Source organism: Rhineura floridana, chromosome 4 (genome assembly GCF_030035675.1).
Source record: "Rhineura floridana isolate rRhiFlo1 chromosome 4, rRhiFlo1.hap2, whole genome shotgun sequence".
NCBI lineage: Eukaryota > Metazoa > Chordata > Lepidosauria > Squamata > Rhineuridae > Rhineura > Rhineura floridana.
This window is the reverse complement of record NC_084483.1, coordinates 128,404,400-128,424,974: the sequence shown is the minus strand read 5'-3', so window position 1 is coordinate 128,424,974 and position 20,575 is coordinate 128,404,400. Positions and strand designations below refer to the sequence as shown.

Below are 20,575 nucleotides of genomic sequence, written 5' to 3'. Positions count from 1 at the left end.
AGGTTGAGACAGAGTTCTGATATATTGCCCATCGCTCGTAACATTCAAAATAAATGCAGTTCATTGATGACAGAAGGAAACCTCAGGTAATGGCACGCCTTTACCATGACGTGATTCATTGGTTGGATAGGAGTTAGAGCGAGCAACTTGAAGATCGCTGGGGGGGGGGGAAGTCACGCGGCATGCGTAAACAAAGGGATTGAAACCGAAGCTTTTAAAAACAGGTCGGGTTCCCCACTAGACGTGTAAGGCAAACAATAGATTACGGCACCACAGAGTTTTGGAAATCACGTGTTTCATGATTTTGCATTTTGATTCGGCCCCGCACATGGCGGCCTTCAAATAGCCAGACAGATACAGGAGGGGGCGTGGCCAACGGGTAGTTTGCCGTGTGTAGTGAGGAAGCGATGGAAAGGTAAGGGCGGGGCTACTCCAGATGAGGATTTTTAATTAAGAAGGAAAAAAAGGGGGAGGGGGTGGAGCCATGACGGCTGGCTGAACTCTAGAAAGGTGTTTCCGGGTTTCCCTCGACTCCCTACTTCCGGTGTCGCTGTTTCTCCGGAGGAGCTGATAAGCAGAAAGCCAGGAGGAAAGGGGCAGCGGGGGGTTGGGCTTCTCGGTGGTGTGGGTCCGTGGTGCTGAGGAGGAGCGGCTGTTGGGATAATGGAGAAGCTGCGGCGGGTGCTGAGCGGGCAGGACGATGAAGAGCAGGGGTTGACGTCTCAGGTACGAGGTTTCTGTCTTTTTACTCAGTAATTTCGGGGTCTCGCGGCTTCGCCTCAGGCCCAGCGCTCCCCGGGGTCGTCGAGGCAGTAATTCTGGGCACGCTTATTCGAGAGCGAAAACCACAGCGGGCTGAGGGAGGCTGACTCTTGAGCAAAGGTGGCTTGCCCGGCCGCCTGCTGTCTTCGCCATTGTTAAACCTTTCGCTTTCCTTTAACCAGCAGAGGTCCTAGTAAAGGAACACAAACCAGTGGCGAGGAGCTGCTGTTTAACGGAGAACGGGGCTCTGGACGAGGGCTGCTGGCTGTCGGGGGAATTCTGAAAGTCTGTAAAAGGAGTTGAAGGCACAAATATGTGGGCGGCAGTATAAATTGTGGCTGATTCGGGTAGCCAGTTGCTGTTCGTGGATGCCCTTATCCCCTTACTTTTCTCTGGTATGGGATTCGAGGAAGGGGCCAGCCCAGGCTGGCAGCATCTCTTTCCCTTGTTTTGCTCCTTTTCCCCAGATCTTCAGGGTCCGGGACTGAGGAGATTTTTGCAGTGCATGTCGAACTCGGGGCTTGTAGCTTCATGCAGTAGGTTTGGGGTTCAAGCCCTGTCTTCAACAGGTTGGGCAGGGAAAGACCCTTGTCTGAAACCTTGGAAAGCTACTGCCAGCCTGGTTAGTTTCTGATGCAGCCTGAGGAGCTGGCGTCAGGAGAAGTTGGATGGTCCAAAGTATGTATATGAGCTCTTGCACGCAAATGCAATAGCGTTTTTTACTGTTGTTCTATTTTTCTGTGGGGTCGATCAAAGATGTTTCTGCGCTATAGAAAAATAGTAGGCAGAGATACATTTCGTATCTCTTTCCCCTTAAAGAACAGCTTGGTCTGTCCTTTTAGCTCAGATTTAGAAGCTGGAAAATGGAGTGCAGATGCTATTTGTGGGGTGTGTTTAATCAATGGCTTTTTCTTAGTTGCTTATGAGCAACTACCACACAGTTACATGATCACATATGTTTAACATAGGCTTAGTATAAGAAGATGTGTTGACTCCCACAAGGTTAACTAACTTTCTTCAGTATAATAAGCAACAAAAACTGCTTATACAGTATATACTGTTTGTTCTCAAGTCAAACTTCCAGCATAAGATCTTACGCATCCATTGGGACCTAGACTCTCATTTTATAGCAGTTAACCCTAGTGAGGTGTCTGGAGCACAGTCTTATCATGTTTTGTTGGATGAGTTTCAGTCGGTTCAGTTCGAGGACGTGGACAAGGTGCTTGGACAGGTACGTGCAACCACTTCGGTACTAGATCCTTGCCCCTCTTGGCTAATAAAAACTGGCAAGGAGGGAACAGTTGGCTGGGCCAAGGAAGTGATAAATGCCTCCTTGCGAGAGGGAGTGGTCCCCGGTTGTCTGAAAGAGGCAGCAGTGAGACCACTCCTGAAAAAGCCTTTCTTGGACCCAGAGGATTTCAGCAGCTACAGACCAGTGGCGAACGTTCCTTTCCTGGGCAAGATCTTGGAACGAGTGGTTGCTGTCCAGCTCCAGGCACTATTGGATGAAACCGATTATCTAGATCCATTTCAATCGGGTTTCAGGCCTGGTTTTGGCACTGAGACGGCCTTGGTCGCCCTGTTTGATGACCTATGCCGGGAGAGAGACAGAGGGAGTGTAACTCTGTTGATTCTCCTTGATCTCTCAGCAGCTTTTGATACCATCGACCATGGTATCCTTCTGGAGAGGCTTGCGGAGTTGGGAGTTGGAGGCACTGCGTGGCAGTGGTTCCGCTCCTACTTGGCGGGCCGTCTCCAGAAGGTAGTGCTTGGGGAACACTGCTCGACACCGTGGGTACTCCAATGTGGGGTCCCGCAGGGTTCGGTTTTGTCTCCCATGCTTTTTAACATCTATATGAAGCTGTTGGGTGCGGTCATCAGGACTTTTGGAGTGCGTTGTCACCAGTACACTGATGACACGCAGCTCTACTTCTCCTTTTCATCTTCTTCAGGTGAGGCGGTCAATGTGCTGAACCGTTGCCTGGACGTGACAATGGACTGGATGAGAACTAACAAACTGAGACTCAATCCTGATAAGACTGAGATGCTATTGGTGGATGGTTTCTCTAATCAGATGGTGGATACATATCCTGTCCTGGATGGGGTTACACTCCCCCTAAAGGAACAGGTTCGTAGTCTGGGAGTCGTTCTAGACTCTTCCCTGTCACTTGAGGCTCATGTAGCCTCGGTGGCACGGAATGCGTTCTACCAACTTCGATTGGTAGCCCAGCTACGTCCCTACCTGAGTAAGGAGGATCTTACATCAGTAGTACATGCTCTGGTAACCTCACGTTTGGATTACTGTGATGCGCTCTATGTAGGGCTACCTCTGAAGACAGTTCGGAAGCTACAGCTGGTGCAAAATGCAGCGGCCAGATTGCTAACAAGAACGAAGCAATCTGACCATATAACACCTATTCTGGCCCGCTTGCACTGACTTCCAATACACTTCCGGGCCAAATTCAAAGTGTTGGTATTAACCTATAAAGCCTTATACGGTGCAGGACCTCGATATCTGTCGGAACGCCTCTCCCGTTATGAACCGGCTCGTGCACTACGGTCTGCTACGAAGGCCCTCCTCCGGGTCCCGACCCATAGGGAGGCCCGGAGGGCGGTGACAAGATCAAGGGCCTTCTCAGTGGTGGCCCCCGAACTATGGAATAGTCTCCCCGAGGAGGTCCGCTTGGCGCTGACACTATCATCCTTTCGGCACCAAGTTAAAACCTTTCTCTTCTCCGAGGCATTTTAATTATTTTTTTTGTTAATGATTGTAATGTTTGTAATTTGATCTTAGCTTACACAGTTTTTAGATTGTGAAATCTGATTTTAGATTGTGATGTTTTTGTACTATATTGTATTTTATTGTATTTATGTTCACCGCCCAGAGAGCTATTGCTAGTCGGGCGGTATATAAGTTTTAAAAAATAAATAATAAAATAAACTTGTCTGTCTTTAAAGCTCAGTAGAAAAGCCTGTCTCTAGAGAGAAAGAAATGTGTGGTTTTGGCCCTTTATGCAGCTAGGTGACTGCAACATAGTATGATAGATCATATTAAGAATTCCAGCTTTCCCTTATATGTTGCCTGGATGCACCTCTGATCTGGGGGAAACATGCTATTGGTGAGAAGGAGAATGTTGTTTGGCATTAATAAGTGATTAAGATCCGAGTTTCTTGCTACTGCTGAAAACTTTATTTTATTATGTTTAGCCTCTGCACAACTATGTATGTTGGACCACTCACCACCTTGATCAGTGGTCCTTCTGAATATAGCTCCCCTCATCGTTATTATTTCAGCACGGCTTTGAACTTTGGTTTTAGGCCTTCATAGATGTAGATCTGTTGTCTTAACCAGGGCTGTGGAGTCTGAGTTGGGAGCAATTTTGGGAGGAGTCAGAGTTGGTAGAAATGTACCAACTCTGACTTCCAAATAAATTTTGATTGACAAGAAGCAATTTTGGGTGGAGTCGGAGTAGGACAGTAGAAAAATAGAGGAGTCGGAGTCGGACAGTAGAAAAATAGAGGAGTCGGAGTTGAAGGTTTGGTGTACCGACTCCACAGCCCTGGTCTTAACTAGTAGCTGGGATTCTATGGGTCAGTGACCTGGAAGGTTTATATTGTCTGGCCCCCTCCCAGCAGCTGATGTAATAATACTTATTTTTCTATAGATTGTTAGTTTTGTTAAACTTAAAGGCAGGGCTGTGGAGTCGGTACGCCAGACCTTCACGAGCCCAATCCCTGGGGCTGATGGGAGTTGTAGTTTAAAAAAGTAACTTTTTCAAGCTCTGGATTCACGTGGTGGTGATGAAATGCCTTGTGCTACCATTTTACTACAGTAAATTTGTTATTACTAGTTAATATACATTTGCCATTTATGAAGGAATCGGAGTCGGTACATTTCTACCGACTCCAGCTCCACCCAGAATTGCTCCCGACTCTGACTCCGACTCCACGACTCTGACTCCACAGCCCTGCTTAAAGGGTAAGCAAGTGGTGCTTAAGAAGTATTGATAACCTCATATGGAGCCCCTTCCCTTTGATCACGATTAAAGTTGATCAAATGAAAATGGTCATAAACTTTTGCTCTGGACAGAAAACTATCTGGTGTGTGCCACCTCAAGTTTCACAATGAAAGAAAAGTGGGATGTGTAAGTTTGATAACGCCCCAAATGAATTCAGTATTTTATATTTAGGTGACATGGCTTTTTTGTTTTGATTAGTTTGTCTTGTCTTTAAATTGGGGTAGATATTAGGGCTGTGTGTCAGATTTGGCCGAAGCCTGAACTGATTCAGGCAGTTCTAGGATTTGGCTGAATTGTGTTGAGACACCTCCAGATTGCCCTGGGTCAGGTCAGACCACCCTGAGCAACCTGGGACTGTCAAAGGTGGGGTGGTGGGGGAGAAGGAGGAGAGGCGTGCTTGCATTCATACTAGAAAATAAGCCACCTTTATTTTGCTGGAACTTCTTTCAAATAAGCATGTGCAGTAGTGGTGGATGGGGCAGGGAGGCATTGCTTACCTGGCTGCCCAGCGCTACACATTGCTGCCAAATGCTGAGGGGGGGGAGGTTGAGGAAGTGGGTGCAGATGCACAACTGCATCCACACCTTGTCATGATCCCCACTGTCTCACCCCTCCCCCTCAGTAACTGGCTGTAATGCTGGTATTGGGAAGCCAGGTAACCCTGACAGCCGGCCACTACTGCTCCTTCTTCCCCTACCTCCTTCCGAGCACATGTTTAATTAGGGTTTAGTTATCGGATTCGAGAACACCACGCACAGCCCTAGTCTATAAGCATTGCATGGTTTCTTGTGATGCTGCATGGTGTTTAAAATTGACAAGGTTCTAAAAAAATTCTCAAAATGAAAAACTTCTTTCCACACACCAGTGGGTTCTCTGATCAGGAATATGAGTGTTGCCCGCTTTCTCACTTCTTGGTGCAATTGTTGAATTTTTATATTTTTTTCCTTGCTGCCTATATAAGGATAAAGATTTCAATCAGAAAAGGTAAGCTAGACATGATTATTTTTTTCAAGCTTTTGCTGTTTGTTGCTGTGATCATGGGAGAAGATTTTTCAATAATTGGAATGTCAGCACAATGATCTGAGACAAAAAGAAGTACCTGGTTTCTGATAGTAGCTGTTAGAATTAAGGGTGGGGGACTGACTAGATACTGTTATCTCCTTAAATACAAGGCAAAGGCAGGCAGAGAGGTAACATGTCCTCCCCCCCCCCTGCTCACAGGCTTTTATTTGTGATTTGCAATGCTTCTCCTAGGTAAATTAAAATAAAATGCTGCATATAAAATAATTTTAATGTTTTGTTTTGTTTTAAATAGCTTGGCTAAAATGAAACCTGAATATATGCTTATTAAATTCTACACTTGAGAGATTTTAATTTTAATTGATCAAGAGTTAGTAGCTTTTTGACATAAAAGAATGGATTACGGGAGTGTTCTGGTATTTTTAGGTTAAGCATTATTATGGCATGCTAAGTTCTATATAGCGGTGATATGGGGTTGATGCAGGGCTTAGAGGGGGTAGGAACTGGAGGTTGTCTTGGGTGTTCGGACCTAGCTCCTGTCTCCAGGAAGTGCCACCTTATATCACTTGGAGGATCATCCATTGTGTTCATCTGGCCAAACTTGTTTACTCTTAGTTTTATGACTCTTAACTATTTATGCTCTGCAACTTGCTCAGCTCTCAAAGCAAACAAAAACGTTGCTTTGCATGAAAATAAACTGCTCTGCCTAGTAAGTTGCAGCCCTTGCTTCTGGCAAGTTTTGAGCCCTTAATTGCCTCTGCACATGAGCAAAGATGCATGGTCTGCAATGAGCAAAAGTTTTGAGCTACTTCTTCTGGGGTGTGATGCCATTGGGACAAGGCATGAGAGTCATCTAATGTAAGAGAGAAGTAGAAGGGAAAGAGTAGCAAGAATGGAAAACTGTACTCTCAGAGGTAGTGTAGATGCTTTTATTTAGCTGTAAATGTACATGCTTTAGTAATTTGGAGCAGTGTTCTTCAACCTTGGTTCCCCAGATGTTGTTAGACTGCAGCTCTCATCAGTCCCAGCCAGCTTAGCCAATGGAGCTGTAGTCCAACTGAACAACAGTGAATTAGAGTAGACTATCAGTACTCTTAAAGAGGGTGGTGGTGTGTTCATTTGTTTTGAGCCCTTGAAGGGAATGCTGTGCCAAAGTGTTTGAAAATAAAGCCCTATTCAGGTGTTAGTCCTCTGTGTGGTGGGCTGATCTGTGGAAGGGGAATGAGACCACCTATCCCTATCCCCAATGTTGTGCCCCCTGCTGGGCCTCTCAATTGCACAGAGAAGCCTATGCAGCTAACTCCCCCGTCATACTTGCATGAATGTGTGGAGGTCACAGAGGGGTGGGAGGGTGGGGGCAGAAATGCTGTGAATGAGGCAGGCAGATACAGCATAGAAGATAATATGTGAAGGGAACTGTAGAGTATCTGTTGGTAATGGAAGTTGCTATCTTTCAAATTGGAATGCACATTGACCAAATTCATGAACAAATGCTTGTCTTGAAGCTCAAAAAATTGTTTGCTATCTAAAATGGGACTGAGAGTGCCCTGAACGTTTTGGAGAAAGAGTCAGATAAAAATGTAGTAAGTAAATTTGAACCGAGTCCTAAAAAGACAGTGGTGTTATATAACCCAAGTTGAGTCTGGAAGGAGGAGAGACAACATATTCTGAACTGTGTTGCAGTCCCATGGAAGAAGCAGGTCTGTAGCTTGGGAGTGCCCCAGGATCCAACCCTGTCATTAGAGGCTCAGGTAGCCTCAATGGCTAGAAATGCTTGTTTCCAGCTACAATTGGTTCACCAGCAGCCCCGTTGGACAGAGACGACTTGGCCACTTGGCTCCATATTGGACTATTGCAATGTACTTTTTGTGGGGCTGCCTTTCAAGACTATTTGGTAACTTCAGCTGGTGTAAATGCAGCAGCCAGATACCTGGCTGGGGTTCCATTTAGAACTCATACAACCCATTTTAAAACAACTGACTGGTTGCCAGTTTGTTTCCAGGCTCAATTCAAGGTGTTCATATTTGCTTTTAAGCCCTAAATAACTTAAGCCCCAACTATGTGAGCGTTAATATCTGCAGAGAGCTCTCTTGGTAGTTCTGCCACCCACAGAAGTGCAAGGAATGGTGGCCTGGAAGATGAACTTGCTTTCCACAGAGATCCCTAGCATTTTCATTGTACAGCTTCTGGCATATGCTGAAGCCACGCATCTTTATCTTGGCCTTTGATAATTAAGGTATCTTTTTTTGTGAGACCCATCTCTTTTGCAAAATTTATATTGTTCCATTTGGAACAGTTTCATACATTATCATTGTAATGATTTTATCTGTTTTATAATTGTATCATCTATTGTTCTTACCTGCCCTGGGAGGTTATGGTGAAGGGCAGGTAAGAAGTCAAATAAATAAATGTAAATGTTCGCTTTCTAATGCCAAGATCTGCTTGTAAGTTTGCTCATAAACACAAGTAACTGATTATAGTATGTTTGTAAACATAGGGTGATTACCACAACATATTACAGGTGCCAGTACATGTTTAGATCCAAAGAAATGTAAGCCGAAGCAGAACCTGTTTTATTATTGCTTGCTCCATGAAATATTGAGCAAACGCTAGTTGAAGACTACTTGTAGTACAGCATGACAATGTATTGGGAGTTTTTATTGTATGAGAAGATGGTAAATAAAAATATAATGCAGGCTGGAGCTCATACACTGTAGTGGGCTATTAAAGGTTTTAACGAGAGCTTGTGCAAACGGAAATACAGTTTTGGCTTGGAGATCAGTTACCTTACACAACACTTATCCTCTTGGTCAGAAAATAACTGTATCATGGGGAGAAAAGGCTTTTGGCTCAAAGATACACTCTGTGCTCTCTAGCAATTATGTGGCTAGCAAGCTATTAGAGAGATTCCCTCATTTGAAAAGCCTGTTTGAATTGGTCTAACATATGGATGTATTTGTTGGGTATTGTGATTCTTGATTCTTGTATTGATGAAATCTTCATCCTAAAGATGTTTTGTTCTACTATTAAAAGCTAATTTTTTCTTTTTTTAATCCAAAGGTACTTGATTCTTCATCTCTTAGTTTTAGTACTCGAGTGAAATGGTTCGCTATATGCTTTGCAGGTGGCATTGTGTGTTCTATTCTTGTAAGTAAAAACGTTGTGGAGCATATGAAAAAGCAACACAGTGTCTTGGATCTCTGTGTTGGTACTTGGTTTTATTTTTCTTGGGCAAAAGTTCTAGAGATGCATGGAACTCCTTGTGTAAACACTAGTCATTTTGCATGTTTGGAAAAAGTATGTGGTATAGCCCTCATGCCATTGTCTCACCTTCAGTCTAAAGTGAGATTGTGTAATCAGGAAAAACTTCCTAACTGTTAGAGCCGTACGACAATGGAACCAATTACCTAGAGAGGTAGTGGGCTCTCCGACACTGGAGGCATTCAAGAGGCAGCTGGACAGCCATCTTTCGGGAATGCTTTGATTTGGATTCCTGCATTGAGCAGGGGGTTGGACTCGATGGCCTTATAGGCCCTTTCCAACTCTACTATTCTATGATAATTGAATATACTTCATGTCAAAATCTCTTTGTCCCTATAAAGCTGTTATATCTATGTAAGCATTTGAGACTTCCCTTCTCTGGGATGAGTGTTCTACATGAGGTGAGTTTTTTTAATGTGAAAGAGCTGTTCAGATATGCACTCCTCCCCACAAATGTGGCTGTAAGGGTTGTGCATGACAGAGTATATGCTCATGCACTGCTGTCCACTTGAAAACTTAATTCTAGAATTTATCAATCACCTTTCCCCATAAAAACGAATGTGGACCAATTTACAAATCTAAATCTGAAATAAAATCAATTTAACAATATTGATAATTAAAATATAATTGATAAAAACATGAGCATCAATATTTAACATCATTCAACAGAGCCATGTCTCATAAGTGATCATTTATAAGTGGGCTTCCCATGGGCATCTGGTTGGCCACTGCGAGAACAGGATGCTGGACTAGATGGGTCATTGGCCTGATCTAGCAGGTTATTCTTATGTTCAGCGATCAGGGAAAGCTTCAAACTTTTTTTTAAAAAAAGTACACAAAACTGATAGCAGAAACGGTTGAAGGAGATTGCAGTTCCCTCCCTGGAGAGATCTGCCAGACACAGTATGGGTGCTGGTACAGGAAAAGACCTGCTCTCTTTGTAAATGAGAGGATGTAGGGCAAGGCCTCATTTGTAGATCTTAAAGGATGGCGAGGCATTTATATCCAGTTTCTGGCCAATGTGACTTCAGATGAAATAAGGCTAGCCACTTTTTATGGTTTTTGTTCTGGATAGAAAGGTTAATAAGGTCTCAGTTTCCTCATGCTCCTATATCAGGAGGGAGAAACTTCCATTTGGGATATACTGTTGGTTTGAAGTATTATTTTATACAATTCATCTCTTACAATCTGGAATATGTGGCCTTTTGAATTGGCTTCAACTTGTGCTTCTGCCTTTTTAGTTGTACTTTCTAAGAAGAGTAATTATATGAACTATGAAATAAGCTATTAACTTATACAGGCACTTCTATTAATTCCAGATATTTAAGTCTGTCACCATTAAACTTTTAGAGTCTATTGATTAACTTCAGAATATCTAGTTGCCAGTAGAGGGTACTATTGCAGAGTCTAGATGCTTGCTGTCATGATGATTTTGTGTTAGTATAAACTCTAAATATGTCTTACTGCTCACGTATCGCTCCACAGCTAAAGTATGAAATTGAACTTATTTTATACAGGGGACAGGGATGCTCTGGCTCCCACGTGCAGGCCCAAAACTCTTTGCAGTGTTCTACACCTTCGGAAATATTGCTGCTTTGGCCAGGTTTGGAAAGATTTCTTTATTTAAAAATTTAAATGAGATTTGTCTGTACACTTCATTTGGAGAGAACTGCAAACTGAAAAGAATATTGCACATGCTACTTTTAAAATGATACACATAATAAAAGCATTTAATCTCTATAAAATGAAAACTGACTTCTTGTGTTGCTATCTGTTTGCATGTATTTTATGCAAAATTTTAGAAAACAAAAAGATCTGGCTCATATTCTGTACAACTAGAATACCTCAGAAAATATTGACACATAAAAAGGAGCTGGGGAACTCCTGCCTGTCTGGGTAGATTAGAAAGTTATGATCAACTCATATGCACATGTTCATACATACATTTGTATTTTTATGCATACTATCCTTGTAAATAAACCTGCCAAATAAGTTGCTAGTCCGTTGGGTACTGGTAGAGAAAGGATCTAGGCTTCTGTCCTTCTTCTAGCAGACTATTGCAGTTCCAGATGCTATTACAGAGGAAGGAGCTACCCTCTCTAGAGCAACCTATTCAGGTTTTGCACTGGGCATAGAGGAGGGACAAAGCACTCCATCTCCTTTCCACTAGCCTACCCACTCACCTGCATGCAGTTCCTTATTGCCTGTGAGTACCAGGCGAGTATTTAAATACAATAAATACAAAACTGATTACATACACATGTGCACTTCCTTCATTTTTACATGTGCATACTCCATTTCAAGATTAAATAGTTTACTTCACCAGAAATGTTGTCAGTCAAGAACTTCTGTTCTGTAGTATTTGTACTGGTACTCCACTGTCCAGTAAACTACTGCTGTTCTTTTTGCTTTGTACTAGTAAAGCATAGGTGCAAGTATGTCCTTGAATGTCTTTTTCCAGCATTTTGGGGAAAGATCAGTAAATACTTCGGCTAGTCTAGGAGTAATTAAGCATTGTACTCCTGCTAGTATTACAAACATGCCTCTTAAAATTAGAAAACAACTTTATATTTTTAAAACAACGTTTTTACCTGTGATAGTAAAAAAAAAATTGTCTCCTAAGACTCTGAAGCAGATTTGAGGTGGGGCAGGAGGGGGAAAGTCCTATTGTGCATGTGGAAATCCTTGCACTGATGAGATGTGCTAGTTGAATACCACCCTAGCATATAGACTTTCAGCAATTGGCAATTAGCATTAGGTTAAGACATCTTGTTAATATATAATGTTTCAGGCTTTTAAATCTGTGGTACTTCTAATGAGAAAATAGAAATTTCCAGTGCCACAAGGCTAGTCCATGAAATTCCAAATATAGCTCATTTCCAACATCTCCAGATATTCTTCCTCCGGTATAAATCAGCTCTACTGATTATGCTTTCCACACTGCTAGAAGGGTTTTTAACAAACTTTTAACAAACACACGCACTTCTTTTGTTCAGTTAATCTAGGCATGCTTATTTTTTACTTTCTTCCATACCAGTACCTGCTTCTTGATGGGTCCTATGAAACAGCTGAAAAAGATGTTTGAACCAACAAGATTAATTGTGACAATTGTTATGCTGGTAAGCTATGTCTGTTCTGTTTGAAAGCAATGAAAAGATGTTGAGCTTCCTTGAGCTTTTGGCAGGGTCAGTAACAGGAATATGCCCAAATTAATATTTGGATTATAACATCATTAAAATCACTGCAATATTCTCTAAAATCTGAAAGATGGAAATAAATTTTCATGTTTAGAACAGATTGGTTTCTAGCAGCGATCAGACTTGGTATGTTATAAACAACAATTGGATATTGTGATCAATTTTGTCAAACTTAACTTTGTGAGTCGAATGAGTCATCCAGAGAAAGTGACTTGGGTAGTAAGTTTTTTTAATGTTTAAATGGTATCTTTTGATCTTGATATGAATTTCCCCCTTTATATGATCAATTTCAGCAAGTAGAGAGGCAGGGGTATATACTGCTTCTAGAAAGATACTAAATAAAATATGCTGAAAGCTGCTGCGAATGCACTAACTTTTGGTAGGTTTTATACATTCCATTGTTTTAATGGGAGAAAATTAACTAAGTTATGTCTTTCTTAAGTATATACTGATATAAATCTTCTTTTCTCCAGTTGTGTTTTATCTGCACCCTATGTGCTGTGTTCTGGGTAAGTAATATTGACTTAGTACAGGGGTTGCTAACCTTTTGGGGCACATTTGGAATTTCGAGAGTGAACCTTGGGTACCACCACTCTGGCTGCTTTTCTTCACTGCCCCCAAGGCCAACCAGAGTGTGCATGTGCACTTTGCTTTTCCAAAGGGTTTGGGTAAAAGTCTGGTCCAGCAGAATTTGAAAGAGCCTCTTTGTATGATTTTACATGCAAACCCCATTTAATTAAAGCTCCCATTTGTAGATTACACAGTAAAAGCTGCATCTGTAAGTGAAGCTTGAATGGTCCTTGCATTTAGGACTTGTGTAGCACACTCTGAAATAGGGACAGGGAGCCTGTGGCCCTCCAAATGTTGTTGGACCACATCATCCCTGGTTATTGTCAGCACTGGCTGTGGCTGGTGGAAGCTGGAGTACAACATCTGTTGAGCCATATGTTCCCCACTCCTGCTCTAAATGTTTTTTAGTGTGATGTAGTCCAAGCCATAGATGTTATACCATGTTAAAAGCATCTTGTCAGTATAATATTCACAAAGGGTAAACCAGTCTAGTGAAAATATCTCTATTTTTAATGCTACAGTCATACGTAAACTCAGTGGAGAAGATGTCCTGTTGGCTTTGGGGGAAGTATGTATAGGTTGTGTCAATTACATTTGCACACCTGAATGACCTTTAAAGGTGCTGCTTGTGCCCTCTAATGGAAGTGTGCAGCACTGTGTCTTGCTTTTAAATAAAGGTTAACATGCAGTTGGAGCTTCTAAGATTCCTTTTATACGTCTTGATTTAAACGTACCACTAACTAGTTCAACACATGTTCCTTATCTCTTTCTCTAGTGGGGCAAGAAAGGGCTAGCTCTGCTTTTCTGCCTTCTGCAGTCCTTGGCAATGACCTGGTAAGGTTTTTTTGTATTTTTTTCACACCAACTACTATCATTTAAAGCTCATTATGTGAAATATGAGTAGGTATGTTATGTTGCCAGCGAGAAATACTATGACCACCTTGATTGTTCTGTTGCCTTTTAAAAATATAGCTCATCTGCTTCAAGGCTTATTGCAAGTATCTAAAAAGCAGAAATGATTTTATATATCTTTCCTCTTCCCAATCCACTCTGAAACTTAAGATTTGGGCTCTGACTAGAACTAAGGTAATACATGTGTGTGAATAACAGTGTTCTTGTGAGCCCTGGGGTCTTGGGAAATTACCAGGAGCTCCCCAGTGCTAACATCAGTAACAGTGAATATGGTTCCTTCAATATATGGTGATATGGGAGTGCTGGGTGTGTTCTAGCATGTGATTTCTGCAAAGCAATGGAGAGGCTCAGTAGGCCTTGCCAACGTCCTTTGTGAATGTGTGCACCTTAGAACATGTCTTAGAACTCTGTGCAGTCTTCATTGAGTTGTCTGGCACAGAACCAAAGTGAAAAGCATTCTCTGAACATAGGGTTGAAAACTACTGTTGTGTTTTTTAAATAAGCAAAAGTTAACTCCTCTTCAAGTCTTGTGAAAACGAAGTGATTTTTTTTTGTATGCCTAGTATTTTTAAACAATAAAGTTTATGTAAAAAAGACAGTGAATAGTGATATTTAGACTTGGCATTTTAGATGCTAAGTATGCATACTTCCCAAATATGCCTCTTCAAGCGTGCGTATGGATATATGTATGCTGCTTTTCACTCTACATTCTGTAAAGCAAGGGAATATTCCATTGCAGTTCTTTTGGTGGACGGACACTATTGGATGTCACCCTCTGTTAAATGGGAAAAAATAGATTCAAAGTTAGTTTCATGTGAGCCTTTTCTCAAATTCATTGTATTGCAAAAACAGCATCCTATTTTCTTAACAAAACTGGAGTTTTTCACTATGCCCCAGACCCTGTGCAACTGGGAATTGTAGCAAATTAGAAATCTTATATACAGCAATCTTGTGCTATATTTTGTCCCCAATCCACATGCAGTTCAGTATCTTTGCTCTTGAATACCTGAACAGGAGTGCACAAAGTTCCACTGGTGTTGGGTTGGGGGGTGGGGACACAGAAGTACAGAACACATCCTAAATAACTTTGGTTTCATACAAGATGTTAAAAATTTGGTGGTATCTTCTCGTGGTGCTATCTTCCTGTTGGTGAATGGTCCCTATGATTGACCCTTAATAAGATTCAGAAGCTTCTCTTCTTTGAAATGTGTTCAGGTTTCACTTAAGGTGACATATGCTGCAGTAGTATGACTGTACAACGTAATAGCCATTTTTGTTATCAGCTGTTATGGGGTGGGAGTCTGAGTAAAAGCAATACCTGAAGTGGTGAATAGAATTGCATAACTTCACATACACATTGATGGTAGTGTTAGCATGGCCACTGTGGTTTATGCATTGGTAATATCACAATTGGACTACTGGAGAGGTGGGAAACCTCCAGCCCACAGGTCAGTCTTGGCTCACTGAGGGGCCAGTTTGGCCCACGAGACCATTCTCCCCAAACCACACCCACCTGCCCCTCACCTTTATGGGTGTTTCTTTTTAATTTCACAGTATTATTATCTTGTGTTTTGGAATTGGCTTATTGACTATTCCATGTTTGTAATTTGTTGCTTTATGGTCATTAGTTATGTTTTGAAAATGACTTACTGCTTATTTTATGTTATAATTTCCTGCTTTATGGCTATTGTATTTTGTGGATTGTTTGAGATACAGGTATGTTAGCAGATGTTTAATTCATGCAGATTTTGATGGTTAATTTGTTTTATTATTGTATATATTGTATTTTATTACATTTTTTCTTCTGTAAACTGCTTTGCAATCTTTTTCGATGGAAAGTGGTGTGTAAAATATTTGAAACTTAAAAAAACCTGACATTGCTGGTGACTTAATCTGATTGGTGGTAGGACAGGGTTTAATCATGCATTGGCTGCGTGCCCTCTTCCTAGCGGGAAACAGGATTGCGCAGACAAAGCAGTGGTATCCAATTCCTGCTCATCAGCTGGTGAGTAGGGGTTAGAGCCCTTTGCAAAAGCACTCTGAAGCAGCTCTGCGCTTCTCCTTTATATGTGTGTGTGTGGCAGCAGCTGTGGGGGGAGATGAGAAAGAAGCAGGCTCTTTCCTCCTCTTCCTCACCTCCACCCTGTTGCTACTGCCCCCCCTTGCTTGCTTAAAGGATGGAGCTGCTTCGAAGATCTCTTCTCCAAACGGCTTTAAGACAGCTCCCCCTGCTTCCGTTTGAGATCCCTTTGCAAGTTTCCCTGCATTCCTGTTCTAAACGTCCAACATTGGGGGGTTTAAAGGGGGAGCAACAGAAGACTTGCAATCCCTTACAAGGGATTTTGACAGGTGGCCAGCCCCACCTATCTGTTAAATTTGACCCTGCAAGGCTGATCCTGTTAAATTGTGCATATTGGAGCAAAAAAATCTTAATTTCACATACACACTTAATGCTTCTGAACTGGCGGTGACTGACCAGGAATGAGACTTGGTGGCTGTGGTGGATAGCTCAATGAAGATATCAGCCCAGTGTGCAGAACTAGTGAAAAAAGGCAAATTCCATACTAGGGATCATTAAGAAAGGTATTGAAAATAAAACTGCCGATATAATGCTGTTATACAGTCTATGGTGCAGCCACATTAGGAATACTGTGTACAGTTCTAGTCACCTCACCTCAAAAAGGGTATTGTAGAGCTGGAAAAGGTTCAGAAAAGGGCACCAGGATGTTAAAGGGGATGGAGCAACTCCATTATGAGGTAAGTTTGTAGCAGCATTTGAGGCTTTTTAGTTTAGAGCAAAGGCGAATTAAGAGGTAACACAATAGAAGGGTGTAAGATTATGCATGGCATGGAGACAAGTTTTTCTCCCTCTCTCATAATGCTAGAACTCATGGACATCCAATGAAGCTGATTGTTGGAAGATTAAGGACAGAAAAAAGAAAGTGCTTCTTCACGCAGTGCATAGTTAACTGTGGAACTCACTCCCAGAGGAGGCAGTGATGGCCCTTAACTTGGATGCCTTTAAAAGAGGATTAGACAGATTCCTGGGGGATAAGGCTATCAGTGGCTACAAGCTATGATGGCTATGCCCTGCCTCTATAATCGGAGGCAGTATGCTTCCAAATATCAGCTGCTAGAAACTGCAGGAGAGGAGAGTTCTCTTATGTTCAGGTCCTGCATCCAGGCTTCCCATAGGCATCTGGTTGGCCACTGTGAGAACAGCATACTGTACCAGATGGGCCATTGGCATGATCCAGCAGGCTTCATATGAAGCCAAAAAGGTCCTCCACTCCTGGACTAATGCAATATGCTCTATGTGGAGTTTCCTTGAGATTGGTCTGGAAGCTGCAGCTGGGCCAGAATGCTGGGGCCAGATTGTAGAGTAGATCATGTTGACATGCATATATTACATCTGTGCTGAGGGAACTGCACTGGCTGCTGATTAAGTCATGTTTGAGGCCTTGTTACTAACGTATACAGCCCTGAACAACTCAGGACCCGGTTACCTGAAAGACCAACTGCCCCTGTATAGATCTCTTACATCATCTGGGGAAATTTTTCTTGTGGCAATGCATCCTACAGAATATATCAGGTCCCTGCATACCCATCCCTTTGTCATACATGAAGCATCATCCATCCGTTGCTTCAGATGTATGATAAAGATGTATCTCTTTGCCCAAGCTTTCCATGACCGTTAAATTGGACCCTTTTACTAGATTTGTTTTATCTTTCTTTATAATAGTGTGTTACTGGTTTTTATGTTTTAGCATTTTGTTTTTGTGTATCATCCAGATTTTTAAGTATTAAGTAGTTCAGGAATTCTTTTAAATGAATAAATAACCAGCAAAGAGAAATTTGGGATATGGTGGATAGCTCAGTGAAAACTTGGGGTATAGCAGCTATGAAAAAAGGCAAATTCTATGTTAGGTAAGGGTTGAAAATAAACCTGCCAGTATTATAATCCCTGCAAGTCTGTAGTGCAGCCATATTTAGAGTATTATAGGCAGTTCTGACTGCCCTGTTTCAGAATTGGATATCACAGAGCTGGTGAAAGTGCAGAAAAGGACCGCAAGCATTATCGAGGGGTTTGACTATTTGTCCTACAAGGAAAAGCTAAAACATTTAGGGCTTTCTTCTGCTATATGTTTTGTAAAGTTGTTTTTTATCTGTTCATTAGGCATTTGGACATCTCTTAAGGTATAACCAAATTTTTCATCATGGTTCCTGAGATCAGAGAAGGTTTTTGTCCATCTGGATACAACTGGATACCATTTCGAATCAAGATGGACTGAACCTTTCAAAGCAGTACTGATTTTTTAGTTTCATAGAATTCGCAAGCAATGATGGTTAGGAGGCTGCTAGTAGTTTCGAAAAGGAGGAACCATGAGGTTTATAAAATTATGCATGAAGTGGATAAACCTGTCTAGAACTTGGATCACCCAATGAAAATGGCAATAGAGAAAAAAGTACATCTTCACACAATGCACGGTGTTTGTCATTTGCTGCTGCAAGATGTGGTGATGGCTGCTATCTTAGGCAGTTATAAAACGGAATTAGACAAATGAGTGGGCAGCGTTCTGTCAGTAGTTATTAGCCACAGTGGCTATGTGGGAATTTCTTCTTCAACGAGAATGTGCTACTGAGACATATGTTGGCCACTGTAGGGGGTCATTAGTCTGATGGAGTACAGCTGTGTATGTTCAGGATTAACTTCCTGACATATTACTATTGGATTTTCCTTAGGTTAAGGAGACTTGGTTATGTACCTAGCCTTTCCTCTCTAGGAGGCTTACAAATTAATACAATATTTTATTACAGCTTTGTTTAACACTAGCCTGGTAGCCATGGGCAACAGATTCCATGCAGGTGAATGAGTGGATTAATGTAGGAGGGAGAGTCCCCAGCAGACTAGTAGTTTTTGTGGGGTTATTTTCAAGGTTGTTTTATTGTGCTCTCAGACTGCTTTGGTCCTATGGCACTTGCAGAAGGCCAGCCTGTGTACCATTTTGCAGGAGGCTATGCAATTTGCTTGCAGCAAAATCTGAAGTGGAGAGTGGAGTCAGGAATCTCTTGGCAGTACACCTAGTTCTTTTAAAAACTCTTATTCTGAAGTTATGTATAATCTAGATAGTTAATCTAAAAGGCATACAGAGGCAGTAGATTGACTTTTTTGAGGGTGGACTAAAACAGGATGAGTGAGCTAGAACGTTAAGCTTTTCCCTCTTCCTCTTTCAGGTACAGCCTATCATATATCCCTTATGCAAGGTGAGTCAGCTTGCTCTCTTGTCCTGCAAATATAAGAGAGTTTGTATAGTTACAGCTTTTAAAAACAGTTCTTGTCTTGTGAGGAGTCTTTCAATCTTTTTCTGTTTAATAAGTATCAAGCACATTTTATATCACTTAACTAATATTGCTATCAAAGAGCAAACTTCCTGTTACACTCAACATAACCTTGTATCATGTGGCTTCTTAATTTACCAGGCTTCTAATAATCCCTTCCTTAAAGGGCCAGGGTGTCATTTTGAAATATCACTGCTTGAAAGCAAAACTTGCTGGTTTTTTGTGAATTTTGCCACCAAAGGTTTTTTAGAACAGTATAGCTGATTGTGAATTGCTGTTACATTGTAGCATAACCCTAATACATGCTTATTTGAAAGTAAGTCCTGTTGAACTCAATGGAGCTTATTTCCATGAAAGTATACTCCAGATCATGACCTTATCCTGCTTAAAAGAAAACTGGGACAGCTTGAGAATTTGCTTATTGAAAGTAGATTGAGGAAGATTTTTCCTCAGACCCTCAGTAACAAATTTGCCTAGTTTACACAATATGTTAAGCCAGACTATATCTTACTGGGATCACCTGAATGTGTAGGCTTTTGGAAAGGAGCTCACATTTGCTTTGCTTCTCCCTTGGCCTTTTTGATCCTGTACTAAGCTAAAGTGCGGCTTAGCTTGCTGCCCAAATCCAGGCTCATGGTTAAGTTCTCTCCTCGCTGCCCACAAGCTGTAGCCAAGACTTGATCGTGTCATGCAAACCAAACCAGTATTTGAGTTCTTAGAATTCTTCATGTGATTACTACAAGTTATGATCACAATTGTGGAGCAGTATGAGAGTGAGTTTTACTATAATAAATGTGGTTGATAAAGTTAATATGCAGTGTATGGATAGTGTACATAATGATTTGTTTTTCTTTTAAAGGGATGCGGTGATAAAATGCTTCACATCCTGCCTAGCTTAAAATGAATAAAGAGGAAGTCTGTAATATTTTTGGGGAGCCAACTACATTTCTGCAAGTTTACTTGGATTGTTTCAGCTCCTGAAACAGTGAAATCCTCCTTCCACAATGGGTTAAATTGTGTTAGCAGAATAAAGTTTTTAAAACTTACAGCACCTGCACATCTGTTTTGAAAATAGTTGACCATCTCACATAATGGTGTTAAAACTGTTGCATCAGGTTCTGCTAACAGTTTAATCTCAAACGTAGATTATTGAGTTTCAGGAAAAAATGCATGTAAATACTTTTGTCTTAAAAATTTGCTATTTATCTTACCTATTTGTGCATTATTTGTTATATGCTTTTCCCAAAGACCTTTAAAATTACTATAAAATGAAGTATGTTGATAAATTTGTACCTAATGGGGCTCTTTTGAAAAGTTTAAACCTAGTATAGAAACATTGTGAATGTATCACACTGTTTTTAAATGCTTGAGCTCTTTGTTAAGCTTATATTTTAAATGCCAACTTTTTATACTGTGATACTTAAACACTTGACTAAAAGTGCTTATGAGTAATATATTAAATCATTGACTACAAAATAAATATAATTTTAAAAA

At 41.3% G+C, this 20,575-nt stretch overlaps 1 protein-coding gene across 1 annotated transcript; it reads left to right on the top strand.

Moving 5' to 3' along the window:
- The first annotated feature begins 480 nt into the window (after window positions 1-480).
- SFT2D1 (SFT2 domain containing 1) lies at window positions 481-20,575 on the top strand. The gene is made up of 8 exons (XM_061624356.1): window positions 481-726; window positions 8,862-8,948; window positions 10,580-10,665; window positions 12,100-12,181; window positions 12,733-12,768; window positions 13,605-13,663; window positions 18,977-19,006; window positions 19,941-20,575. Exons 1-8 carry the CDS (start codon window positions 664-666, stop codon window positions 19,978-19,980), a joined length of 483 nt encoding a protein of 160 aa, XP_061480340.1. The 5' UTR covers window positions 481-663; the 3' UTR covers window positions 19,981-20,575.

What these genes read in the sequence shown, in the direction of transcription:
- SFT2D1 (XM_061624356.1), top strand. Translation starts at nt 664, where the DNA reads ATGGAGAAGCTGCGGCGGGTGCTGAGCGGGCAGGACGATGAAGAGCAG. An exon ending in CCCTATGTGCTGTGTTCTGG is followed by an intron (nt 12,769 to 13,604) that starts GTAAGTAATATT and finishes CTCTTTCTCTAG; the next exon opens with TGGGGCAAGAAAGGGCTAGC. An exon ending in CAGTCCTTGGCAATGACCTG is followed by an intron (nt 13,664 to 18,976) that starts GTAAGGTTTTTT and finishes TTCCTCTTTCAG; the next exon opens with GTACAGCCTATCATATATCC.